At 45.7% G+C, this 26,337-nt stretch overlaps 2 protein-coding genes across 7 annotated transcripts in view; one reads left to right on the top strand and one right to left on the bottom strand.

Moving 5' to 3' along the window:
• iqch (IQ motif containing H) overlaps positions 1–16,471 on the bottom strand; it is a 250,122-nt gene extending 233,651 nt beyond the window's left edge. For 3 of the 4 annotated variants that reach the window (XM_038813305.1, XM_038813307.1, XM_038813306.1), the window contains exons 1-2: positions 16,280–16,395; positions 11,751–11,873 (exon numbers count right to left, since the gene is read on the bottom strand). In XM_038813305.1, the coding sequence (XP_038669233.1) occupies positions 11,751–11,873; positions 16,280–16,333 (177 nt within the window). In that variant the 5' untranslated portion in view covers positions 16,334–16,395. Of the gene's footprint in view, positions 1–11,750; positions 11,874–16,279; positions 16,396–16,451 lie in introns of those variants that run through there. The other variant, XM_038813308.1, reaches the window with a different exon arrangement.
• A 163-nt stretch (positions 16,472–16,634) lies between these two features.
• Positions 16,635–26,337, top strand: part of aagab (alpha and gamma adaptin binding protein) — a 61,113-nt gene continuing 51,410 nt past the window's right edge. For 2 of the 3 annotated variants that reach the window (XM_038813312.1, XM_038813311.1), the window contains exon 1: positions 16,641–16,930. In XM_038813312.1, the coding sequence (XP_038669240.1) occupies positions 16,864–16,930 (67 nt within the window). In that variant the 5' untranslated portion in view covers positions 16,641–16,863. Of the gene's footprint in view, positions 16,931–26,337 lie in introns of all 3 variants that reach the window. The other variant, XM_038813313.1, reaches the window with a different exon arrangement.

The raw sequence follows: 26,337 nt of genomic DNA, 5'->3' as shown, positions 1-26,337 counted from the left end.
CCTTCAGTGTTTCCCTCCCCACCGCCTCCTCTAACCAGAAAAAAAAACAATCATTGTAAGGATCCCAGCTGAGTAAAGATCAAGAGGAAGACTTGAGGGCAGGTAGAAGTAGAAAGAAGTTGAACCGTGATGTCACAGCCAGCAGGTAATGATTGGCTGGTGACTGGTAAGTAGTTTTTCTTTTCCTTGAGGTGTGTTGATCAGGTAAGGTTTTTCTATTTCTTTTTTTTTAATCGTGTGATTGGTAACAATTCTTCTTTTTTTTTCTTTTTCATTTATCTATTATTTGATATTATAGTTGGACGAAGTTAAGTTTAAGATTAAAAATGGCAGGAGATCTCAGACCCGTGTTATGCTCCTCTTGCTCAATGTGGGAGCTCAGGGACGTGGCTGATGTCCCCCGTGCCTTCACGTGTGGGAAGTGTGTCCAGTGCAGCTCTTGTTGGACCGCATGACGGCTCTGGAGCTGCGGATGGACTCACTTTGGAGCATCCGCGATGCTGAGGAGGTCGTGGATAGCACATTTAGTGAATTGATCTCACCACAGATTAGCATTGCTGGGGGAGAAAGGGAATGGGTGACCAAAAGGCAGAGAAAAGGCAGAAAGGCAGTGCAGGTGTCCCCTGCAGTCATCTCCCTCCAAAACAGGTATACCGTTTTGGATACCGTTGGGGGAGATGGTTCACCAGGGGAAGGCAGCAGTAGCCAGGTTCATGGCACCGTGGCTGGCTCTGCTGTACAGAAGGGTGGGAAAAAGAGTGGAAGGGCTATAGTCATAGAAGATTCAATTGTAAGGGGAGTAGACAGGCGTTTCTATGGTCGAAAACGAGACTCCCGAATGGTATGTTGCCTCCCAGGTGCACGGGTCAGGGATGTCTCAGATCGGCAGCAGAACATTCTGAAGGGGGAGGGTGAACAGCCAGTTGTCGTGGTGCATAGAGGCATCAATGATATAGGTAAAAAATGGGATGAGGTCCTACAAGCAGAATTTAGGGAGTTAGGAGCCAAGCTAAAAAGTCAGACCTCAGAGATCTCATGATTGCTACAAGTGCCACATGGTAGTAGAAATAAAAGAAATAAAAGAATAGGCAGGATGAATGCGTGGCTTGAGAGATGGTGCAGGAGGGAGGTTTTTGGGGCATTGGAACCGGTTCTAGGGGAGGTGGGACTACTACAAATTGGACGGTCTACACCTGGGCCGAACTGGAACCAATGTCCTTGGGGGGGGGGGGGGGGGGGGGGGGGGGGGTTTGCTAACGCTTTTGGGGAGGGTTTAAACTAATGTGGCAGGGGAATGGGAACCAAATGAGGAGGTTAGTGGACAGTAAGGAGGTAGTAACTAAAGCCTGTAAGGAACTAGATCATGAAGTCAGCGTGACTAAGGGGAAGAGTAGGCAGGGAGCAGATGATGAACGCAAAGGGACTGGTGGTCTGAGGTGCATTTGTTTTAATGTAAGAAGTGTAGTAGGTAAGGCAGATGAACTTAGGGCTTGGATTAGAACCTGGGAGTATGATGTTATTGCTATTACTGAGACTTGGTTGAGGGAAGGGCATGATTGGCAACTAAATATCCCAGGATATCGATGCTTCAGTCGGGATAGAGAGGGAGGTAAAAGGGGTTGAGGAGTTGCATTACTGGTCAGAGAGGATATCACAGCTGTGCTGAAGGAGAGCACTATGGAGGACTCGGGCAGTGAGGCGATATGGGAGAGCTCCGAAATAAGAAGGGTGCGGTAACAATGTTGGGGCTATACTACGCACCTCCTAACAGTGAGCGTGAGATAGAGGTACAAATATGTAAACAGATTATGGAAAAATGTAGGAGCAACAGGGTGATGGTGATAGGAGATTTTAATTTTCCCAACATTGACTGGGATACACTTAGTGTCAGAGGTCTAGATTGAGCAGAATTTGTAAGGAGCATCCAGGAGGGTTTTCTAGAGCAGTATGTAAATAGTCCAACTCGGGAAGGGGCCATACTGGACCTGCTGTTGCGGAATGAGCCAGACCAGGTGGTTGAAGTTTCAGTCGGGGATTACTTTAGGAATAGTGATCACAAATCGGTAAGTTTTAGAATACTCAGGGACAAAGACGAGAGTGTTCCTAAAGGAGGAGTGCTAAATTGGGGGAAGGCCAACTATACCAAAATTCGTCAGGAGCTGGGGAACCTAGATTGGGAGCAGTTGTTTGAAGGTAAATCCACATTTGATATGTGGGAGGCTTTTAAAGAGAGGTTGATTAGAGTGCAGGACACTCATTGTCCCTGTGAAAATGAGGGATAGAAATGGCAATATTAGGGAACCATGGATGACAGGTGAAATTGTGAGACTAGCTAAGAGGAAAACGGAAGCATACATAAGGTCTAGGCGACTGAAGACAGACAAAGCATTGGAAGAATATCGGGAATGTAGGACCAATCTGAAATGAGGAATCAAGAGGGCTAAAAGGGGTCATGAAATATCTTTAGCAAACAGGGTTAAGGAAAATCCCAAAGCCTTTTATTCATATATAAAGAGCAAGAGGGTAACTGGAGAAAAGGTTGGCCCACTCAAGGACAAAGGAGGAAAGTTATGCGTGGAGTCAGAGAAAATGGGTGAGATTCTTAACGAGTACTTTGCATCGGTATTCACTGAGGAGAGGGACATGACAGATGTTGATGTGAGGGATAGATGTTTGATTACTCTAGGTCTAGTCGACATAAGGAGGGAGGATGTATTGGGTATTCTAAAAGGCATTAAGGTGGACAAGTTCCCAGGTCCGGATGGGATCTATCCCAGGTTACTGAGGGAAGTGAGAGAAGAAATATCTGGGGCCATAACAAATATCTTTGGAGCACCCTTGAATACGGGTGAGGTACCGGAGGACTGGAGAATTGTTAGTGTTGTCCCCTTGTTTAAGAAGGGTAGCAGGGATAATTCAGATAATTATAGACCAGTGAGCCTGACATCAGTGGTGGAGAAGCTGCTGGAGAAGATACTGAGGGATAGTATCTATTCCCATTTGGAAGAAAATGTGCTTATCAGTGATACGCAACATGGTTTTGTGCAGGGAAGGTCATGTCTTACCAACTTAATAGAGTTCTTTGAGGATTTTCTATGTTCTATGTTCGAAGTGACAAAGTTGATTGATGAGGGAAGGGCTGTAGATATCATATACGCAGACTTCAGTAAGGCATTTGATAAGGTTCCTCATGGTAAGCTGATGGAGAAAGTGAAGTCTCATGGGGTCCAGGGTGTACTAGCTAGATGGATAAAGAACTGGCTGGGCAACAGGAGACAGAGAGTAGTAGTGGAAGGGAGTTTCTCAAAATGGAGAACTGTGACCTGTGGTGTTCCAGAGGGATCCGTGCTGGGACCACTGTTGTTTGTGAAATACATAAATGATTTGGAGGAAGGTATGATTAGCAAGTTTGCAGATGACACTAAGATTGGTGGAGTAGCAGATAGTGAAGGGGACTGTCAGAGAATATAGCAGAATATAGATAGATTGGAGAGTAGGGTGGAGAAATGGCAGGTGGAGTTCAATCCGGGCAAATGCGAGGTGATGCATTTTGGAAGATCCAATTCAAGTGCGAACTATACGGTAAATGAAAAAGCCCTGGGGAAAATTGATGTACAGAGAGATCTGGGTGTTCAGGTCCATTGTACCCTGGCTGCGTAGGTCGATAGAGTGGTCTAGAAGGCATACGGCATGCTTTCCTTCATCGGAAGGCGTATTGAGTACAAGAGTTGGCAGGTTATGTTACAGTTGTATAAGACTTTGGTTCGGCCACATTTGGAATACTGCATACAGTTCTAGTCGCCACATTACCAAAAGGATGTGGATGCTTTGGAGAAGGTGCAGAGGAGGTTCAGCAGGATGTTGCCTGGTATGGAGGGTGCTAGCTATGAAGAAAGGTTGAGTAGATTAGGATTATTTTCATTAGAAAGATGGAGGTTGAGGGGGGGACCTCATTGAGGTCTACAAAATCATGAGAGGTATAGACAGGGTGGATAGCAAGAAGCTTTTTCCCCAGAATGGAGGACTCAATTACTAGGGGTCACGAGTTCAAGGTGAGAGGGGAAAAGTTTAAGGGAGATATGCGTGGAACATTCTTTACACAGAGGGTGGTGGGTGCCTGGAATGCATTGACGGTGGAGGGGGTAGAGGTGGGCACGATAGCGTCATTTAAGAAGAATCTACACAGATACATGAATGAGCCGGGAGCAGAGGGATACAGATCCTTGGAAAATAGGCGACAGTTTTAGATAGAGGATCTGCATCGGCGCAGGCTTGGAGGGCCAAAGGGCCTGTTCCTGTGCTGTAATTTTTCTTTGTTCTTTCTTTTTAAGCTTTTGTTGATTCGCTGAATCTGGTTGGCATTTGAGTGGTGCTGAAGATATTTCTCTATCTGCCTCTCTTTCAAATACAAATGTATTACAGATTTCGATCACCTGTGGACCTGCCACAATGAGCTGCAATGATATTTTTCGCTCATCAGGCTGTGCCTGTAAACCTAGAGCCGCCATATATAAGGTAAACTGCAGCTTAAAAGTGCGTCAATTTGCATCTCCGTTACCAGCGACATGAAGACTTTGTGGTGTTTTCAAACTATCCGTCTTGTACTTCGGTGACCAGTTGAGCGTTGCGACGTGTTCTTCTGATGCTCTTTATTTGTTAGTAGATTTTCTTGTCGTATTTTTTCTTATTTGTTCACTTTAGACCTTCAATTCGTAAATCACCATTTCTGGTACCATATTATGTTCTCGCGCATCGCAATGATTGAGTCAGTGCATCAGAGAACGTCTAGTTCGTGACTAGTTAAAGATTTATTAAATTACAATAACGTGGGTTGGAGATCAACCTCTCCACCCTGTGCCCTGGCGTGGCGGGGGGACCTGCTGGAATTCTTGATGCTTGAAAAGGTCAAATTTGAACTGAGGGGAAGGATGGCGGGATTCTACAATTCATGGGCGTTATTCATTATGCACTTTTGAGAATTGGATCACATCGAACGTTGGGGGGGGGGGGCTGGGAGGGTTGGGGGGAGAGGGACTGTAGGTGTTAATGGTGACTATGGTGATTCCTGATTCCTCTTTGTCATTCTTTTTTTGTTTATGTTAACATGCGGGTTAATGTCTGGGGTTTGGTGAGAGGATGGGATTGTTGTTATTGATATGGGGATTGACATTACATTTGCTATTGATTATTGTTTATTATTGGGCATAAATTTGGGAGAAAAAGTGAAAAAGGAGAATAAAAAATATATTTTTAAAAAATTACAATAACATGGAAAGGAAAAGAATACTAATACTACTAAACTGTAAACTGTTAATAACTAGAATATGAGAGCTAACACTAAAAATGACTATCCACAACAACTTCTAACTCCAGAGGCTGCAGTATCACGTGGCACATCTCTACTGCCACCTGCTGGTTGGAGGTCTGACGTGTTAACATACAGATTATGCATATCATTAAAGGTATGCATTTCCTTTTTCTTGAAAATTCATAAAATTACAAGACTATTTAAATTAATTCCTGCCCATTTAAGAATGGGGCGGCTTGGAGGCACAGTGGTTAGCACTGCTGCTTCACACCACCAGGGACCCGGGTTCAATTCCATACTCGGGTGACTCTCTGGGTGGAGTTTGCACTTCCTCCCCGTGTCTGCGTGGGTTTCCACCGGATGCTCCAGTTTCCTCCCACAGTCCAAAGCAGTGCAGGTCAGGTGGATTGGTCATGCTAAATTGCCCCCTAGTGTCCAAAAGATTAGCTGGTTACTGGGTTACGGGGATAGGGTGGAGGCATTGGTTTAAGTTGCTCTTTCCAAGGGCCGGTGCAGACTCGATGGGCTGAATGGCCTCCTTCTGCACTGTAAATTCTATGATTCTATGAATTCAATTGTTGCAAGAGTGACAAATGAAAAATGTTTGAATAATCTTGATACAGTCAAATAAATAAGTATCATTTTTGGTGATACCTGTGGGGGAGAGAATGTTTTCTGCCTGGTTACAAGTGTAATTTTGACTATCAGGCCAAAGTAACAATTTCAGCTCCATAGCAATAATTTTCAACTCTGCAGTTGTTTTAATTAATAACCTTTTATTGCCACATGTAGGCTCACATTAACACTGCAATGAAGTTACTGTGAAAATCCCCGAGTCGCCACATTCCGGCGCCTGTTCGGGTACACAGAGGGGGAATTCAGAATGTCCAATTCACCTAACAGCGCGTCTTTCGGGACTTGTGGGAGGAAACCGGAGCACCCGGAGGAAACCCACCCAGACACGGGGAGAACGTGCAGACTCCGCACAGACAGTGACCCAAGCCGGGAATCGAACCTAGGACGATGGAGCTGTGAAACAACAGTGCTAACCACTGTGCTACTGTGCCGCCCACAAAATGTAAGTGGAGAATATGGACATTGATCCCACTACCTCTCACGTGATAAGCAAACGCTCTACCATTTGAGCTAATTCCCCCAGTCTGGAGTGTTGTGTTGTGTTGAGCATACAAAAAAATGTCACTTATTTCCTGTACATAACTAACATTTCTATGAACCCGCACATTTCACCTGGTCTGTTTTATTTGTGTCCATTACTGATGCACTGAAGCTGTTTAATTCCTTGTCAAACCAACAGGGGGAGGTGGTAACTCCTTCGACTTATCTCTGGATGTTTTGCAACTGTAGGTTGTGTGTGCAGATAAAATCTGCTTCTCTCAGATCTGCTTTAGATGTAATGTGCCTTTTTATACCCTAATGAAAACTTATAATGTGAAAAAGGGTACCATTCCCCCCAGCTGGAGGCAAAACTCATGCCTCTTAATTAGAATAAAACTACATTTGCAAACGGAAAGAATGTCTCAAGATGATTATGTTCCATTCCCACAGATGATTCTAGCCACTACTTGTATTCCAAAGAATAGAGTTTATAAAATGATATTGTAGTATACCACAGAAGGATGCAATTTAGCTCAAGAGTCCGCTTGCCAGCTAATAAGCGTTCTCTTTTCATGTGGTATAAATTGTTGTTCCCTTTTCTATTGATATGCTTGCAAATTTGTCCTGATGAGTGAAAGACAAAAAGCTTTGGCGGCATGTCTCTTTTTCCAGCAAGATTAATTAATATTTACTGTGGTAACTTGACCACAAAAGGGTAGTCAAAAACGCGTTAAAAGTTAATCTTTAATATATAAAAATAACAAAGTTTAAAATACAGTATGGACTCAAAAACGGGAGCAGCTTGTTAAATATCAAAATAACAGTAATAATAATTAGAACTAATGGGAGTTAAATACAAATATATACAACTAACAACAACAATGATTCACGATGTCACAGCACTTATTGATGACATCAACAATGCATATAAATAAGATACAGAATGATAACACTTCTACCCCCCTTAAATTTTATTCCCCTTTAAAGACAGAAATACAATTAGAACTAATGCATAAATTATACACCCGTCTTTCAGGAAATATGTGGCTATGTTGTGATCTGCACAGTGCTGATGGTGATTCCATCAACTCTGGTGATGCTTGACTTATTTCAACTGAATTTGAGGGTGCAAATGAAGACTGAGTATCTGTGCGTAAGGGTCCCTCTCCTGGTACAACAAGAATCAATTCTTGAATTCCCACAACCGCATTTCCTTCTAGTGTGTTATCTGGCACTTTTACTGATTCTATTGTGTTATCTGTCTCAGTCATGGCGTAGACGACTCTGATCATGGTGCCTGCGAACAATTCTTCCATTGTTCATTTCATTACCAAAGATACTGGACCACTTTGGTTAAGAATAGCTCCAGGTAACCAATGCCAGTTACTGCCAAAATTCCTGCTATAAACACAAACGTTCAGATTAAAACATCTCTCTTTAGCTCGATTATCATGTCTCTCCTGCTTTTCTTTTCTCCTTCTCGCTTTTGCTTGCCTCAACAAGTCCCTGCTCTGTCTTCTTGTTCAGTGATCACTCGTTGACACGTATGATTGTCTACCGAAGAGACACACTGTTTCTCGTCATGGATTTTGTGGGTCCTTGTGTGGTTGATGAGCCAGATCCTAGAGCTGCATTTTGGTGTTTCTGGAAGGCTTGGTCGGTCCTTGCACACTAGATCACTGGTATTCTTTTCTCACGTTCCTTTTCCAGGCCCCCTCTTGGCATCAAGTGTCTTTGAGGAATTGTGTCCCTTCAATCAGTAGTTCTCTTCTGAGCAAAGGGTCTCCCAGGTGTTGACATCAATGCTGCATTTCCTGAGGTAAACCTTCAGGGTGTCTTTGAAGAGCTTCCTTTGTCCTCCTCATGTTCAGGAGTCTTCCTTGAGTTTAGCGAAGAAGATTTGCTTTGGCAGTCAGGGCTCTGACATCTTGGCTTCCTCAAGGGCACAGATGTTCGTACGTCTGTTCCCCCAGCTGATGCAGACGATCTGTCTCAAACAGCATTGATAATACCTCCCCAGGCCTTGAGATGGAGCCTGGACGTAGTCCAAGTTTCTGAGCTGTATAGAAGAGTTGGGAGTACAACTGCCTTGTACATGAGGATCTTGGTGTCAGCACGAATGTCACAGTCATCAAAGACTCTCGCACGTAGGCGTCCAAGGAAGCGCTCGCGTATTGGATAGGATGCATCGATGTCAGACTGAGATGGGAGGTGGTTTCCCAGGTAGGGGAAACTACTCCGCGTTTGGTAGGGTTTCTCCATTGATCTTGATGGTGGGAGAGACCGGATCTTGCCCGGGGTGGGTTGGTAAAGGACTTGAGTCTTCTTGAGGTTGAAAACGTCTGGTCTTCTGCAAGGGTTGAAAACAGATCTTCTACCCTCAGCAATGGGTAAGCGCCCAGCTTGGAAACCTGATTAATGGTAAGTTTGTAATCCCCACAAGTGTGCACAGTACCATCACTTTTAAGAACAGGAACAATTGGAGCTGCCCATTGTGAAAACTGAATCGACTCAATGGGCGCGATTCTCCCGAGTTATGAAAAATCGGGAAGCTGGCGTCAAAAACGGGCGCGTTTGACGCCAGCCTCTGCCCCCCCCGACCAGGAACCGATTCTGCTCCCCGGTCGGGGCTAGCATCGTGCGGCCGTGAACTCCGGCATCGCGGGCTTAACGAATTTCGCTAAGCCCGCGAGCCAAAGTTAGTGACGGCTGACGCTTATGATGACGTCAGCCGCGCATGCGCAATTAGACTACTCCAACCCGCGCATGCGCGGATGACGTCATCGCGCTTGTGCGTGAAACCCGCGCATGCGCGGGCTATTATGCCCCGTAGAAGCCCCGCGGATGGATCCATCGGGGCGGCGGAGGGAGAAAGAGTGCACGGGGTAAGTACCCGCTGCCCGCGATCGGTGCCCACCGATCGTGGGCCCATGGCACCCTTGGCACGGCCGTGGTACGGCCGTGCCAATCGGTGCCATGGTTCCCGAGAACGGGACTTTACGGCCGTTTTTATGAACGGTCAGAGCAGATGTGTTTTACGCTTGTAAAAACGGCCGTAAAGGCCTTGGAAATCGGCCCAACGGCCAGGAGAGAATCGCTGCTCGCCGTAAAAAAACGGCGGGCAGCGATTCGTGTCGGGAGGCGGGCGTGGGGGGGGGGGGGGGAGAATAGCGGGAGGGCGTCGGACCAGCGTGTCCGTAAAAATTTACGCCGCCCGCTATTCTCCGATTTTTCGTAAGTCGGGAGAATCGCGCCCAATGTTTCCTGGCCTTTGCAGCCGCTCCAATGCCTCCTCCATGTTGGCTTTTGCGGCGTAGTGCACTGTCTTCGATTTTGAAAAGCAAGCAACAGCCTCAAGATCTACGAACAATTTAACTGTAGTGCCCCACAATGTACCCAGATCATTTCTGAAAATCTGAGGACATTTCTGAATGACATCCTCTGTCACTTTTGTGTGTTTTATCTCACCCCAGTTCAAATGAATTTTCCTGAGCAAGACACGCCTATGCCATTTTACTAACAGGGGCCATGCTCTTGCCTCGTATCTGTTAATTGCAATGTATTCCTCTAACACTCCAAGCAACGGTATAGTCTCACACCCGGTGTGCATCCGAAGGTTGATTCCTGCCTGAGTGAGGGCCGGTGCTTGCTTAGAACCCCAAGTCTTCCTGAATATTTCTTCACTTATTACTGATGCAGAGGGTCCTGTGACCACCCCCATCCTGATTTTCTGTCCATCGACCTCCGCTGTAGAATAAATAGGCTCTGCACGCCCTTCACCCATAGTAAGCATGTTGTAATACTGCTCCTCTACCTGGTCTTAGCTTTCCAAGTGATGTGCCGTTGACTGCGACTTCCTTGCATTTGAGGTTCCATGCTCACTCTTCAATTTTGTTTGCACCAAGGCATTTCTTCGCTAAATGTCCCTTCTTGTTGCACTTGTGACAAACAGTGTCCATAAACATGAAATGATTCACATTGTGTGACCCTCCACACCTAAAACACTGTACTGTCTTCACCTTTTTATTTGCAGCTTCTTTTTCGACTTGATGCAGTGCACCTGCCTGCATGCTGCCATTGGCCTTCTGAATATCTGTTGCATTATTGGCAGTCATTTCCATGTCCTGAGAAATTTTTAGTGCCTTCTTAAAATTAATGTGGCTTCTCCCAGCAAACACCACTGAATGCTGTCCTCTGTAGTGCCATAAACTAATCTGTCCCGAAGCATGTCTTCCAAAACTGCCCCAATGTTCAGAGAGCTGATGCAATTCAGCAACAAAGTTAACTACAGACATTCCCATCTTCTGAAAATGACGATGGAATTTGAAACGTTGTACATTTACTGAGGGCTTAGGATTGTGGTGTTTCTGAACGAGTGTAATTAAGTCTGCAAAGAAAATGTCTCCCGGTTTCCGGGATTAGTTTCGCACTAGCTTGTCTGCCTTTGCCCCACACACACTCAGGAGAATTGAGCACTTTCTAGCCTCGCCTGCGATCCCATTTGCCAAGAAAAAGTGTTACAACTGTTTCACATATTGAGTCCCAGTCTTGTTCTCTTCCGCAAACTCATTGATTGACCCAAACATAGGCATGGTCCTGCTAACTTGTCTTCCATTGGTAAACATAGCAAAAATTTGTGTTGAATGTGCTGAAACTCGAAATTTTAAATTCTCGTCGCCAAAAAGAATTGATAACTTGGCCACAAAAAAGTAGTTGAAAACGCATTACAAGTTAACTTCTTTAATATATAAGAATAACAATGTTTAAAATACAGTGTGGGCTCAAAAACAGAAGCAGCTAGTTAAACATTGAAATAACAGTAACTGAATAGAATTAGAACTAACGGCAGTGAAATACGAATATACACAAGTAACAACAACAATGATTCATAATAATAAAATAATTTTTATTGGTGTCATAAGTAGGCTTACATTACAATGAAGTTACTGTGAAAAGCCCCTAGTCGCCACATTCCGGCGCCTGTTCGGGACAACGGAGGGAGAATTCAGAATGTCGAATTCACCTAACAAGCACGTCTTTCGGGACTTGTGGGAGGAAACCGGAGCACCCGGAGGAAACCCACGCAGACACGGGGAGAACGTGCGTACTCCACACAGACAGTGACCCAAGCTGGGAATTGAACCCAGGTCCCTATTGCTGTGAAGCAACAATTTTAACCACTGTTTCATGACATCACAGCACTTACTGATGACATCAGCAATGGATTTAACTGAGAAACTGCATAATCGTAACACTTTATAACACTTACTAATTCTTATTTATTTATTAATCAGCAGAAGCACCTTGTATCTTCCATTCCACTGACCTTTAGGCCCATTTCTGTCCTGCGTATAGCTGTTTCAAGTGTCTGAATGTCCACTGCCGCAGCTTCTCCATGGATTGTAATATGGGAGATTTTTTCCTTCAGCTCTTGAAGATCCTCTTGAACCTAAAAAACAAACAGTATAAAGGTATCGTGCTCAAATGTAGCATGACAGATCCTATCAAGAAACACAGATTTTTGGATCTCGCTGTGTGACAAACAGTATCCAAACTATACCCCTATTCCCTTGAAATCATGAGTTAGCCCATAAAGTGCTTTGGTATCTCTCGCATAGTTAGTGGCACGTTGTACTAATGTGCTTTTGCAGTTGTAAACCTGCACTTTTGATGCTGGCCAAATGCATAGTTTAATGTGGCCAATTTACTGCCAATCTCCCAAATAGCAGGAGATTTCCTCTGAGCACTATATAATGTGAAATTAAAAATGTGTTTATAAAAACCCACTAATGATTTTACTACAAATAATGCACAGAGGAAATCATTCCAACAAGACTACCTGGAGAGTTACTTTAAGTGGCCAGTCTACATCTACATTTGAAATATAAGAAATAGACAGTAATTCCTTACTGTTTTCTTTTGACGGTGACAACAATGGCTTGCTCCAAGAGAAGAATCTGGGGATTTAAAAGCAGCTGCCAACCCAGAGAGCAACATCACTTAACAACTGGCCCCAAATTGACCTCAAACTGTGCCAACTCGCAGCAATTTGGTTTTGTGGCTTTAAAGAAACAGTCCAGCCTACTCACAGCTCCATACCCGCAGCTCACAGCTTTCCCTAAAGACATCTAGCACGATGGGTTACTGAGACATAACTTCTCCCCTGAAAACGGCAGATTAATTGATTTAGTTGTTGCAATAGTAAAAGATCAAAAAATGTAAAAGGAATCATCTTTAGGGCAGTCAAAGAAATTTGTTTTTTTTTTTAAATTTTGACCGGGGACTAAATGTTGGCCAGGGAAACTCAGAAAACACTGGACTCAGCAGGTCTGGCAGCATCTGTGGAGCGTGAAAAAAAACCTCAGAAACGTTAAGGGCTCGAAACATTAACTCTTTTTTTCTTCTCCACAGATGCTGCCAGGCCCGCTGAGCTTTTCCAGCATTTTCTGTTTGTATTTCGTAACTCCAGCATTCGCAGGAATTCCCCTGTTTTTCTTCAAAACAGTAAGAAGTCTTACAACACCAGGTTAAATTCCAACAGGTTTGTTTTAAACACGAGCTTTCGGACCACTGCTCCTTCCTCAGGTGAATGAAGAGATATGTTCCAGAAACATATATATAGACAAAGTCAAAGATGTCAGAAATTGCTTGGAATGCGAGCATTTGCGGGTAATCAAATCTTTACAGATCCAGAGATTGGGGTAATCCCAGGTTAAAGAGGTGTGAATTGTCTCTAGCCAGGGCAGTTGGTAGGATTTTGCAAGTCCATGCCAGATGGTGGTGGTGGTGTTTCTTCAAAACAATGTAATGGGGTCCAACTGGGTCAATAGAGGTGCCTTGTTTTAACATCATTTTTTTGATAAATGTTTTTTATTGAATTTTACACCTGCACACTGTACAGGGGATGATTGAAAGGCAGCACCTGTGGCTTTGCAACATTCCCTTAGTACTGCACCCAGAGTGGCAGTCTAGATTCTTGTGCTCAAGACATGGAGTAGGGCTTGAATCCACAATCTTCTGACTCAAATGCAACTGAGCTACAGTTGACACCTTTGTGCCCTTTCGGTTTCACCTTTTTCCAAAATAACTTCTACATAGACTTTTATGACATGAACTAGCCCCACTGTAACTATATTCTCCAGCTGATGGGGCATTCATTGCAGGACATCTGTTTCCTATCCCCCCGACTCCTCAACCTGAGCTGCAAAGAAACATCTCTGCCACACAGAATCAGCGAAGTAGAAGAAGGAGGCCATCCAGCCCATCGTGCCTTTGCTACTCTTCGAAAGAACTATCAAGTAGTCCCACTGTTCTCCACTGTTCCTGTAACATTGCAAAATTGTCTCTTCAAGTATTTATCTAATTTCCTTTTGAAAATTGTGACTACTCAGCCAGAGTGACTGTAGAGGTAGCTGATTAAAATTACCAATGTGACATTCACCAAGTAAAAATCCAAGCATACACAATAATAATCATCTTTATTAGTGTCACAAGTAGGTTTAGATTAGTTACTGTGAAAATCCCCCAGTCGTCATTCCCCGGCACATCTTTCAGGACTTGTGGGAGGAAACCGGAGCACCCGGAGGAAACCCACGCAGACATGCGGAGGACATACAAACTCTGCAGTCACCCAAGGCTGGAATTGAACCCGGGTCCCCGGTGCTGTGAGGCAGCAGTGCTAACCACTGTGCCACCGTGCTGCCTGCGACTTAAGCACATAAACATCCAGGTCCCTCTGCTGCTGCCCACCCTTTAAAGTTATACCGCTTATTTCATATTGTCTCCCTTTGTTCTTCTTACCAAAATATATCACCTTACACTTTTTTATATTGAACTTCATCTGCCACCTATCTGCCCATTCCACCAACTTGTCTATTTTGAAGTTCTTCACTGTCCTCCTCACGGTTTACAGTGCTTCCAAGGTTTGTTACATCTGCAAACTTTTAAATTATCCCCTGAACACCAAGCTCTAGATCATTAATACAAATCAAGAAAAGCAAGAGTCCCAATATCGACCTCCGGGGAACTGCACTACAAAATCTTCCTCCAGCCTGAAAAATCATCATTAACAATTATTGCCTATTTCCTTTTACTCGGCCAATTCTGTACCAAGTAACTCCTGGCACTTTTATTCCATGAGCTATAATCTTTCTCAAAAGTCAGTGGTAAGGCACTGTATCAAATGTCTTTTGCAAATCCCCGCCATCTCCTTCACCTGAACACAATTGTCATCACTCCCCATATGCCCTGCCATTGGAATTTGACCAGTTATAAAATAGTAAGACATAGTATAATGCACCGTTAATTATAAAACAGCCCATCCTGGGATATCCACTGGTGCACACACAGTAAAGTCTACTGACAACATAGAAAGGTACAGAAAGAGGCCATTCATCCCATCATGCTTGTACTCTTTAGTAGTTATCCAATCAGTTCAAATCACCCGGGGGGGGGGGGGGGGGGGGGGGGGGGGGCTTGCTGTGGTGCTCAAATTGGCTGCCGCCTTGCCCACATCACAACAGCGACTGCACTTCAACATGTTCCTCGTTGGCTGTAAAGCACTTTGGGACACCCTTGTTGTTAGCTGCGAAAGGCGCAGTTGAACCCAATTCCCCATTTGTGCCAGTCCCCATTGCCTCCGCTGGCAGGCAGGGCAGCACTGAGCTCAGCTGGCAGGCAGGGCAGCACTGAGCTCTGCTGGCAGGCAGGGCAGCACTGAGCTCTGCTGGCAGGGCAGGACTGAGCTCTGCTGGCAGGGCAGCACTGAGCTCTGCTGGCAGGGCAGCACTGGGCTCTGCTGGCAGGGCAGGACTGAGCTCTGCTGGCAGGGCAGCACTGAGCTCTGCTGGCAGGGCAGGACTGAGCTCTGCTGGCAGGGCAGCACTGAGCTCTGCTGGCAGGCAGGGCAGGACTGAGCTCTGCAGGCAAATCAGGACTGAGCTCTGCAGGCAGGGCAGGACTGAGCTTTGCTGGCAGGGCAGGGCAGCACTGAGCTCTGCTGGCAGGGCAGGACTGAACTCTGCTGGCCGGGCAGCTCTGAGCTCTGCTGGCAGGGCAGGACTGAGCTCTGCTGGCAGGGTGGCATTGAGCTCTGCTGGCAGGGCAGGATTGAGCTCTGCTGGCAGGGCAGGACTGAGCTCTGCTGGCAGGGCAGGACTGAGCTCTGATGGCTGGGCAGCACTGAGCTCTGCTGGCAGGGCAGGACTGAGCTCTGCTGGCAGGGCAGGACTGAGCTCTGATGGCAGGGTGGCATTGAGCTCTGCTGGCAGGGCAGGATTGAGCTCTGCTGGCAGGGCAGGACTGAGCTCTGCTGGCAGGGCAGGACTGAGCTCTGATGGCTGGGCAGCACTGAGCTCTGCTGGCAGGGCAGGGCAGGACTGAGCTCTGCTGGCAGGGCAGGACTGAGCTCTGATGGCTGGGCAGCACTGAGCTCTGCTGGCAGACAGGGCAGCACTGAGCTCTGCTGGCAGGGCAGGGCAGCACTGAGCTCTGCTGGCAGGCAGGGCAGGACTGAGCTCTGCTGGCAGGCAGGGCAGCACTGAGCTCTGCTGGCAGGGCAGCACGGAGCTCGGCTGGCAGACAGGGCAGCACTGAGCTCTGCTGGCAGGGCAGGACTGAGCTCTGCTGGCAGGGCAGCACTGAGCTCTGCTGGCAGGGCAGCACTGAGCTCTGCTGGCAGGCAGGGCAGCACTGAGTTCTGCTGGCAGGGCAGCACTGAGCTCTGCTGGCAGGGCAGCACTGAGCTCTGCTGGCAGGGCAGCACTGAGCTCTGCTGGCAGGCAGGGCAGGACTGAGCTCTGCTGGCAGGGCACCCTGAGGCCCTGCCACACGGGAAACGGCCACTCCTCCGTGTACCTTGACCAGGACGTGGCCCACATCAGGGTGGCGGCCGGCCAAGGGCTCTGCCATGCTGCTGGGCCGCTCAGCTCCTCTCCATCTCCGCTTGTTGTCATCCCCTCTGGGTTCCCATAGCAACGCCTCACGGACCCTACCACTGGGGGAGAGGGGGGCCGATAGAAATCCTAACCGTCAGCAAAGAGCTACGTCGGTTTGATCACCGGTATTTTCCCAGGTGCTGATTTCAACTTGAATTCCAATGCGCGCAAACGATTGAGGTGGCTGCTTATTTCATTGTTACTCCGTGCACAGGGCGGGATCTAAATGTGACCCCCCTCCTCCAGCGGGATGGTACATTCCGGCCTCCGCCGGCTCCTGGAAGGCGAAAATTCAAGCCTGGAGTTTCAGAATAAACCATTTCTCAGCGGCCGGCCGGCCGGGGGAGAGGGCACCTTGGGCCCCGGTTGAGTCGCACCGCTTTGGCCGCCAATGTTTGTGTCATCCGCGGAGAGAGGCCGAATGCGCGCAGCCAGGCGGCGCTGACCCCCCTCCCGGCCGTTGCTAGGGTGAGAGGTCAGAGGTGAGCGGCAGGCCCAGCCGCGATGGAGCTTCCCAGCGTTTTGCTCGTCAGCTGCTGCCCGGCCTTCGTGGAGGAGGCGCTGGTCAAAGGTGAGGAGATACAGCCCCCCCCGCCCAACCCCAGGCTGCCGTGCTCAGCGGTCCCGGCCTGTGCGGCGCCGCCGTCTCCCCGGGCCTGGCAGGCGGCCGCCGCATCCAGGAGGACAAGGCCCGACGGCTCCCTCCCCCACACTGCCGTCTGGACAGAGGGTCAGTACTGAGGGAGTGCCGCACTGTCAGATGGTCAGTACTGAGGGAGTGCCGCACTGTCAGAGGGTCAGTACTGAGGGAGTGCCGCGCTGTCAGAGGGTCAGTAATGAGGGCGTGCTGCACTGTCAGAGGGTCAGTACTGAGGGAGTGCTGCACTATCAGAGGGTCAGTACTGAGGGAGTGCCGCACTGTCAGACGGTCAGTACTGAGGGCGTGCTGCACTGTCAGAGGGTCAGTACTGAGGCAATGCTGCACTGTTCGAGGGTCAGTACTGAGGGAGAGCTGCACTGTCAGAGGGTCAGTACTGAGGGAGTGCTGCACTGTTCGAGGGTCAGTACTGAGGGAGAGCTGCACTGTCAGAGGGTCAGTACTGAGGGAGTGTTGCACTATCAGAGGGTCAGTACTGAGGGAGAGCTGCACTGTCAGAGGGTCAGTACTGAGGGAGTGCTGCACTGTCAGAGGGTCAGTACTGAGGGCGTGCTGCACTGTCAGAGGGTCAGTACTGAGGGCGTGCTGCACTGTCAGAGGGTCAGTACTGAGGGAGTGCTGCACTATCAGAGGGTCAGTACTGAGGGAGTGCCGCACTGTCAGACGGTCAGTACTGAGGGAGAGCTGCACTGTCAGAGGGTCAGTACTGAGTGAGTGCTGCACTGAGAGGGTCAGTCAGTGGCGGACTGGGTCTAAAAATATTGGTTGCCAGGAGACAAAGGGGGCCCACCCACAACTACAATGCTATCATTTAATTTTCATAACGAATAAATAAAATTTTCAAAAAATACATATGGAAAAAAGGGTACAATTAAAATTTTTGTGGAAAAATGTGTATTTCTTAGTAATTACAGTGTACATGTACTGTACATATTACTGGTAGTAGATACCAAATACCAAATACAGAATGTTATAATTGAATTTTTTATTTATTTTTTTAAATTTTAAGTAATTGGTTGATATTTTTAAATAGTTTACTGCACAATTTACACATTAACAGATAGTTCAAAAGCACAATAGAGCATTGCATGGAGTCCACTATATTAAGAGCAATCGTTTGTGTTCGCTAGATGATTGTGCGAATCTGCCAATAATTGCTTCTGCATCCAATTCATCTAACAATTCCTTTTCAATGGATAGCAACATGTATGATTCCAAATTCTCCTCAGATAGCGAATTTCTTAACCTTGTCTTTATGATCTTTAGCTTTGAAAATGTCCTCTCACATTGGACTTGAGTAACTGATAGTGTGCAGATGACTTTATAAAGTTCATAAAGGTTATCATATGCCTTGTCATGAAGTCTGTTGGATGCCAGAATTTTTAGTACACACGATGGGCAAGTGCTGCAAATTTTACAATTGTTGCAACTGGAATCCATATTCTCACCATCATTAAGCAATAGCTTTAATACATCAAAGTTTGAAGCAAAAGAAAACAATACCAATATTACTTGATGTTTGCTGATTTGTGGAAACAGCTTAATAATACCTTCCAATGCGTCAACTTCAAGGCCCTTCTCTGCAATAGTTTTAAACTTTGCTGGGTCCAAGCAGGACAAATCTTTATACAACTGTTTGTGTTGTACAAAGTGTGATTCTAGTGACTGGACAATGCGATCCATTATTAGGTTAAACACATTTACTTGAAAATCAGCTAGAGAATCTGAGGAATTTATTTCATCATCAATAAGCTCATCTGCCATTCTTTTCTTCTTCCTCTGCCTCTTAATTGGCAATGCTGTTTCCAACGCATCGATTTCCAATGTTTGATTTTCATCCATATTCATCTGTGAAATCCTGTCATTACATTTATATACAAATTCCAAAGCCTTGCTGTGAACGTTATCAAATGTTCTTGTCTGTTCCTTCAACTTTGTTGTAGCTGAATCTACCAAACTCTATGCAGTAAACATATCGAAACCACTTGTCTGTAGATAACTTGATAACAAGGTTGTAGTTTCAAATATATACAAGTAAGTAAATGCTGTCAATATGGTTTCAAACTTTAGAAGACTTTGAAGTAAAACATTTGCTTCATGTTTTGTTTTTGCATCAAACTTTTCTGAATCTTGTATCATTGACAAGCATGTCAATAGATTTACGAACGTACTGGCAGCGGCATCATCAAAACGTCCATCTATAGTTGTTGCTGCATTGGATTTTCCTGACCATCTGGTCTCACCAATTAGCTTTAATCGTTTCATTTTTTCTTGTCCTAGATGTTTTCCAAAAACTTCTATCCATACAGCCATTCTCTTGTATGATGCTTTCACAAAAGTTGCTATATTTTGGAGCACATTGAAAAAAGAAACTGCAGGCACACAACATTTTGTGGTTTCAGTTATCACCAAATTCAAGACATGGGCATAGCACCATATATGAACATGTTGATCAGCCACATCAGCAATTTTACTTTGTCAACCATTATACTGGACATGGTAGCTTGCAGCGCCGTCTGTGCTATCGGATAAACATTTTTGGGGGTCAATTTTAAAATGCTGTAATGTTTCAATCAATAGATCAAAAAGTCCCTATCCTGTACTATCATTACTTGGCACAACTGAAAGTAGTAGCTCACAGATAATACCTTTAAGCACATACCGAATAATAATGCTAAACTGATCGATGGATGAATTATCTTGTGTTGAATCAACCTGAATAGAATAATATTTTGCTTGAGAAACTTCATGACTAATTCTTTCTTGTATCATAGTCTTCATAATTTTGATTAACATGTTTATAGTTGTTTTACTCAGGTATGTAACAAGTCCACCACGGCCTTTACTTTGAGCCTTTCCTTGTTGCTCTAATCGTTTGATTCTTTGTTTAGACTTGTTTTGCACTGCAGAAACGTGAGATGCCATAATGGGGTCATATTTTGCCATCAACTGCAATGTAGCTAAAAAATTGCCATGATTCAAAACCTCATTATCTAGAGTGTAGGCCAATTCATTTCTGTGACCTCGAAAAGGAAGTGCTTGCTTGCCTAACATCTTTATGATGTCTATAATCCTCATGACTATACTTCTCTGCTTCAATACTACTTCTTTCCTTTTAATTAGTGATGCTGCAAAAAAATTATCTAAGGTGCCATCATTAGCCACACTGATATATTGCTGAGCATTTCTGACGTGTTGTTGTCGATTCATGTAAAGTCAAGCTCTGGCTAATACGCCTGTAGTCACTAAAGCCACGTACAAAGGGTGATGGATTACAAGTTTTGGGAAACTCAAAGGCTAAGCAGTATGAACAATATAAGCATCTATTTTCTTGGTTATATGTTAGCCATTTTCTTGGGAATGAGTTATTCATAATTTTCCTCTCATACAAACAAGCATCAAATGGCAGATCATCAAGTGGCTGAAGTGGATGTTCAGCAAAAAACTGTTTTAGCTTTGCTCGTGGTGGATATTGGAAGATTCCAGTAATTGATCTTTCATTTTCTTACGCAGGTTCATTTACAGGATGTGCTTCAGAAACCAAGTCATTTATGCTTGAAGGAATATCTGATTCCCTGTCACTAGTTGAAACTATGTGTTCAGATGTTGCAACTATAGGCAGTACAGATACCGACAAGGAAGCCGGAAGAAATATTGGGCTTGGGTTGATTAGTAATGGAGGCACTTGTATTTGTCTCTACATTCAAAGTAGCTCTTCTCTGTTCTTGTAACTCACATGTCATTGCATCATCACCATGAGCATTGTTTCTTGCTTCTTGATTATTTGTTGCAGAACTGGATATTGATGTGGATTGTGCTTGTGGTATTATAAACTCTGTAATAGGTCTGCATCGCTTGGCTGATTCCTTCCTTTCTGCTTCTTTTTGTTCTTTGCGTTTTAGTGACTCAGATTTATGCTTTTTCTTTTCCATGCTGGTAGGGGTAATATTCCTGAAATAAAACTTAATTAAAAATAGCCCACATTGGGAAAAATGAATATTGATGATTGCAAGAATAACTTGAAGGAACGCCAGATAAACCCCTACTTGATAAAAAATATAAAATAACTTACTTGTTACTGTCCAGTGTTCACACCAGCAAGCAACTGAGATAACTGTTGAAACTTAGAAGTTTGGTCCGACTATAGTAAGACATTAAGAATGGTCCCACGACCAAAGTTAACATGTCCAGTTTGATACCAGTGTAGTGTTACAAGTCGCAACCCTTTGAGTTTACCGATCATGGCTTATCACTTCAATATCTTTGACCTCATGATTCACGGTCAAAGGTACCACTTCTCCTTTTCGGTGACCTCACGACCCTATGTACTGCTTGATATCCTTTCAAGTTGCCGACCATCTCAAATCACGAACTGTAACTTTATCCTTAAATTCACACACTCTTGCTGAAAACGTGGATTTCCAACTATGTCCGACCTGGGTGAACCAGCCCCCCCCCCCCACTCCTTTTCACATCCGTTTAACACTGCTTCGTTCCTTCATACACTGAGTGATTATTTGTTTGTTTCTTTATTGCATTTTTATTTGGTATTGCTCGTTTTAAAAACAATTATATTTTATTAAGTTAGAATACAAATCTCAGGAAAGAAGTTGGAGATTTATTTATCAAATTAATTATAATTTTTAAGGGCCCTTCAGAGATTCACGGGCCACTTCTTGGCTCTCCGGGCCCCGGACCGATGTACCGGCTGAACCAAAACTACTGCTTGATATCCTTTGAAGTTGCCGACCATCTCAAATCACGAATTGTAACTTTATCTTTAAATTCACACACTCTTGCTGAAAATATAGAATTTCCTTAATTATGCCCGACCCGGGCCCCCCTATTCCACATCCTTCCAGTACCTCCCCTGCTTCGTTCCTTTGCATGCACTGCTTATTTGTGTCCTGTTCTCTTTTTTTTTCTTCTTCCTTTTTATTACTAAAACAGTTAGAACATAGAACATAGAACAGTACAGCACAGAACAGGCCCTTCGGCCCTCAATGTTGTGCCGAGCCATGATCACCCTACTCAAACCCACGTATCCACCCTATACCCGTAACCCAACAACCCCCCCCTCTTAACCTTACTTTTATTAGGACACTACGGGCAATTTAGCATGGCCAATCCACCTAACCCGCACATCTTTGGACTGTGGGAGGAAACCGGAGCACCCGGAGGAAACCCACGCACACAGGGGGAGGACGTGCAGACTCCACACAGACAGTGTGGAGTCGTCTGTGTTTCTTTCTTTATTGCATTTTTATTTGTTATAGGGGGCCCACTCAATCAGGGGCCCACTTGCCATCGGGCAAGCTGACACCCTGGCCAGTCCGCCACTGGGGTCAGTACTGAGGGAGTGCCGCACTGTCAGAGGGTCAGCACTTGCACTGTCAGTGGGTCAGTATTGAGGGAGTGCTGCACTGCCAGAGGGTCAGTACTGAGGGAGTGCTGCACTGCCAGAGGGTCAGTACTGAGGGAGTGCTGCACTGCCAGAGGGTCAGTACTGAGGGAGTGCTGCACTGCCAGAGGGTCAGTACTGAGGGAGTGCTGCACTGCCAGAGGGTCAGTACTGAGGGAGTGCTGCACTGCCAGAGGGTCAGTACTGAGGGAGTGCTGCACTGTCAGAAGGTCAGTATTGAGGGAGCGCTGCACTGTCAGAGGGTCAGTACTTGCATTGTCAAGAGGGTCAGTACTGAGGGAGTGCCGCACACAGTGTCAGTACTGAGGGAGCGCTGCCCTGTCAGAGGGTCAGTACTGAGGGAGCGCTGCGCTGTCAGAAGGTCAGTACTGAGGGAGCGCTGCACTGTCAGAGGGTCAGTACTGAGGGAGCGCTGCACTGCGAGAGGGTCAGTACTGAGGGAGTGCCGCACTGTCTGAAGTGCTTTTCGACTGAACATCTGTAAGCTGGATGTGAAAGATTCCATGGGAGTCCGATGAGCAGGAGAGTTATGTCCCATGTCATGGGAGCTATCGTAACTAGCAGGGGTGATATGGGGGGGGGGGGGGGGGGGAAACAGGATCTGGTCTGAGTTCAGATGTGAGAAACAGAATTTAGGGTGCTCCCAAATTAATGAAGGTAGAATGTGGGAGGCTGGCTGGGACCTCCTTTGAGAAAGGTCTAGAGTTAAGATGAGGGTTTCAGCTGTAGATGAGCTGAAGCAGGGGCAAAGTTGAGCCATGTTGTGGATGTAGAAATAAGTGTCCTTAGTGATGACACGGATATGTGGTTGGTAGCTCCTCTCGGGGCCAAATATGACACCAACATTGCAATCTGTCGGGCCAGAGAAAGGGATGGAGTGATTGACTAGTGAGCTGGTTTAGCTAGTTTAGAGCTAGTTAGTTAGTTTAGAGGGACTGGTTTAGCACAGTGGGCTAAATAGCTGGCCTGTAATGCAGAACAAGGCTAGCAGCGTGGTTTCAATTCTCGTACCGGCCTCCCCGAACAGGCACCGGATTGTGTCGACTAGGGGCTTTTCACAGTAACTTCAGTGAAGTCTACATGTGACAATAAGTTATTATTAATAATAATAGTTTGTGGTCGGAACAGAAGATAATAGCTTTTATATTTAATTGGAGGTAGTCTCATATTGAGTACTGGATGCCAAACAGTCTGACAATTTAGAGACAGTGGAGGTGGCAAGGGCGATGGTAGTGAGGTAGAACTGGCGTTGTCAGCATATTGTGCCATACCTATCTTGGCAGAGACACTGGCTCTTCATATTGGCAGTCTTTCATTTCTGAGCACTAATACCCTATGTCCTAAGGGAAAGTATGAATCAAAATAATAATATTCCAGCTGAAGTATGTCACATTATCTTTTAGGCTTTTCAATTCTCATTCATTGATTGAAAAAAATATCTGATGCACCTGACTTGAAAAGTAATCTGCAGTTTCATGTGTTGGTGCAAATCTCACTCGTATTGCTTTCCGAAGTTTGTTTATGCATTTCAAGGTAAGTAGCGAAAAGTGCTTTGGTGTATAATTTCAAAAAGAAGCTTTGGTCAAATGGTTGCCTCTGACAGGCAGGTTCTGGGTTCAAGTCCCTCTCCAGACTCTTAAACATGGATTCCAAGTTGGCATTTTGGTGCAGCACAGATGGATTGCCAATCTTTGAATGAAAAGTTAAACTGAGGCCCCTTCAGCCCTCATGACGCCAAAGGCCCCACAACATATTCTTCCTTTTTCCAGGGAATATCTGCATTTAGGAACAGGAGGAGACCACACTGCCCAGTCCATCACACAAATCCGCCTCCCATCCATTGACTCTATCTACACCTCCAGCTGCCTTGTGAAATCGGGCAGCAAAATCAAAGACCCCTCCCACCTGGCTTACTCACTCTTCCACCTTCTTCCATCGGGCAGGAGAACACGCACGAACAGATTCAAAAACAGCTTCCCTGCTGTTGCCAGACTCCTAAACAACCCTCCGATGCACTGATCTGATTAATACTACACTCCTGAATGCTTCACCCGATGCCTGTGTCTATGTATTGACATTGTGTTTTTTGTGCTGCCCCTTTGTGTATTTTGTTTTCATATACTAAATAATCTGTTTGAGAAATGATTCTGCACGCAGAAAAATACTTTTCACTGTACATTGGTACATGTGACATTAAACAAACCCAATAAAATTCATTTTGCCCCTCTAACCAGTTTCACTGTCATTCAATGAAATCATGGCTGATCTGTGACCTAACTATATCCTTGCCTTTGTCCCATTATCTTAAGGTCATAAGAAGTCAGAGTGGGAGGAGGCTATTCAGCCCATCAAGCCTGCTCTGATCGACTTAGCAGCAATTTCTTTTATATCCTTTTTAAAATTAATTTATGGAATGTGGGCATCGCTGTTTTGGCCAGCATTTATTGACCATCCCCAGTTGCCCATCAGAAAGTGGTGGTGCGTTGCCTTCTTGAACTGCTGCAAACCTTAGAACATAGAACATAGAACGATACAGCGCAGTACAGGCCCTTCGGCCCTCGATGTTGCACCGACATGAAAAAAAAACTAAAGGCCATCTAACCTACACTATGCCCTTATCATCCATATGCTTATCCAATAAATTTTTAAATGCCCTCAATGTTGGCGAGTTCACTACTGTTGCAGGTAGGGCATTCCACGGCCTCACCACTCTTTGCGTAAAAAACCCACCTCTGACCTCTGTCCTATATCTATTACCCCTCAATTTCAGGCTATGTCCCCTCGTGCTAGCCACCTCCATCCGCGGGAGAAGGCTCTCGCTGTCCACCCTATCTAACCCTCTGAGGTGCAGGTACACCCACTGTGCTGTTAGGGAGGGAGTTCCAGAATTTTTGCCCCAGCGACAGTGAAGGAACGGCGATATATTTCCAAGTCAGGGTGGTGAATGACTCGGAAGGGAACCTCCAGGTGGTGGGGTTCCAAGATATTTAGACCATAAGCCATAAGACATAGGAGCAGAATTGGGCCACTTGGTCCATCGAGTCTGCCATTCAATCATGGCTGATATTTTTCTCATCCCCATTCTCCTGCCTTCTCCCCATAACCCCGATCCCCTTATTTGCTGGTGTTGATTCTCCCTTCTTTGCTGCTCTTGTCCTTCCAGATGGTAGTGGTCATGGGTTTGGAAGGTGCTATCTAAATAACCTTGGTTTGTTACTGCAGTGCATCTTGAATATGGTACACACAGTTTCCAACTTCCATTGGTGGTGGAGGGTTTGAATGTTTGTGGAAGGAGGGGCAATCAAGCGGGCTTCTTTGTCCTGTATGATGTTGAGCTTCTTGAGTGTTGTTGGAGCTGCACACATCCTGGCAAGTAGAGAGTTTTCCATTACAGTATTGACTTGTGCCTTGTAGATGGTGGACAGGCTTTGGCGGTTGGGGAGGGGGGGTGGGTGCTGGTGGGTCAGGAGGTGAGTTACTCGCCATGGGATTCCTACCCTGGTAACCACGGTATTAATGTGGCTAGTACAGTTCAGTTTCTGATCAACGGTAACCCCGAGAATGTTGATTGTGGGGGATTCAGCGATGGTAATGCCATTGAATGACAAGGGGCGATGGTTAGATCCTCTCTTGTAGGAGATGGTCATTTCCTGGCACTTGTGTGGTGCGAATGTAACTTTCCACTTGTCAGCCCAAGCCTGCATATTGTCCAGGTTTTGCTGCACTTGGAAATAGACTGCTTCAATATCTGAGGTGTCAAAACTGGTGCTGAACAGTGTGCAGTCATCCGCAAACATCCCTGTTTCTGACCTTATGGAAAGAAGATCATTCATGAAGCAGCTGAAGATGGATGGGCTGAGGACACTACCCTGAGGAACTCTGCAGTGATGTCCTGGAA

Source organism: Scyliorhinus canicula, chromosome 12 (assembly GCF_902713615.1).
Source record: "Scyliorhinus canicula chromosome 12, sScyCan1.1, whole genome shotgun sequence".
Taxonomy (NCBI): domain Eukaryota; kingdom Metazoa; phylum Chordata; class Chondrichthyes; order Carcharhiniformes; family Scyliorhinidae; genus Scyliorhinus; species Scyliorhinus canicula.
Note: the sequence above shows the minus strand (reverse complement) of the source record. Positions and strands in the feature narration are given on the sequence as shown.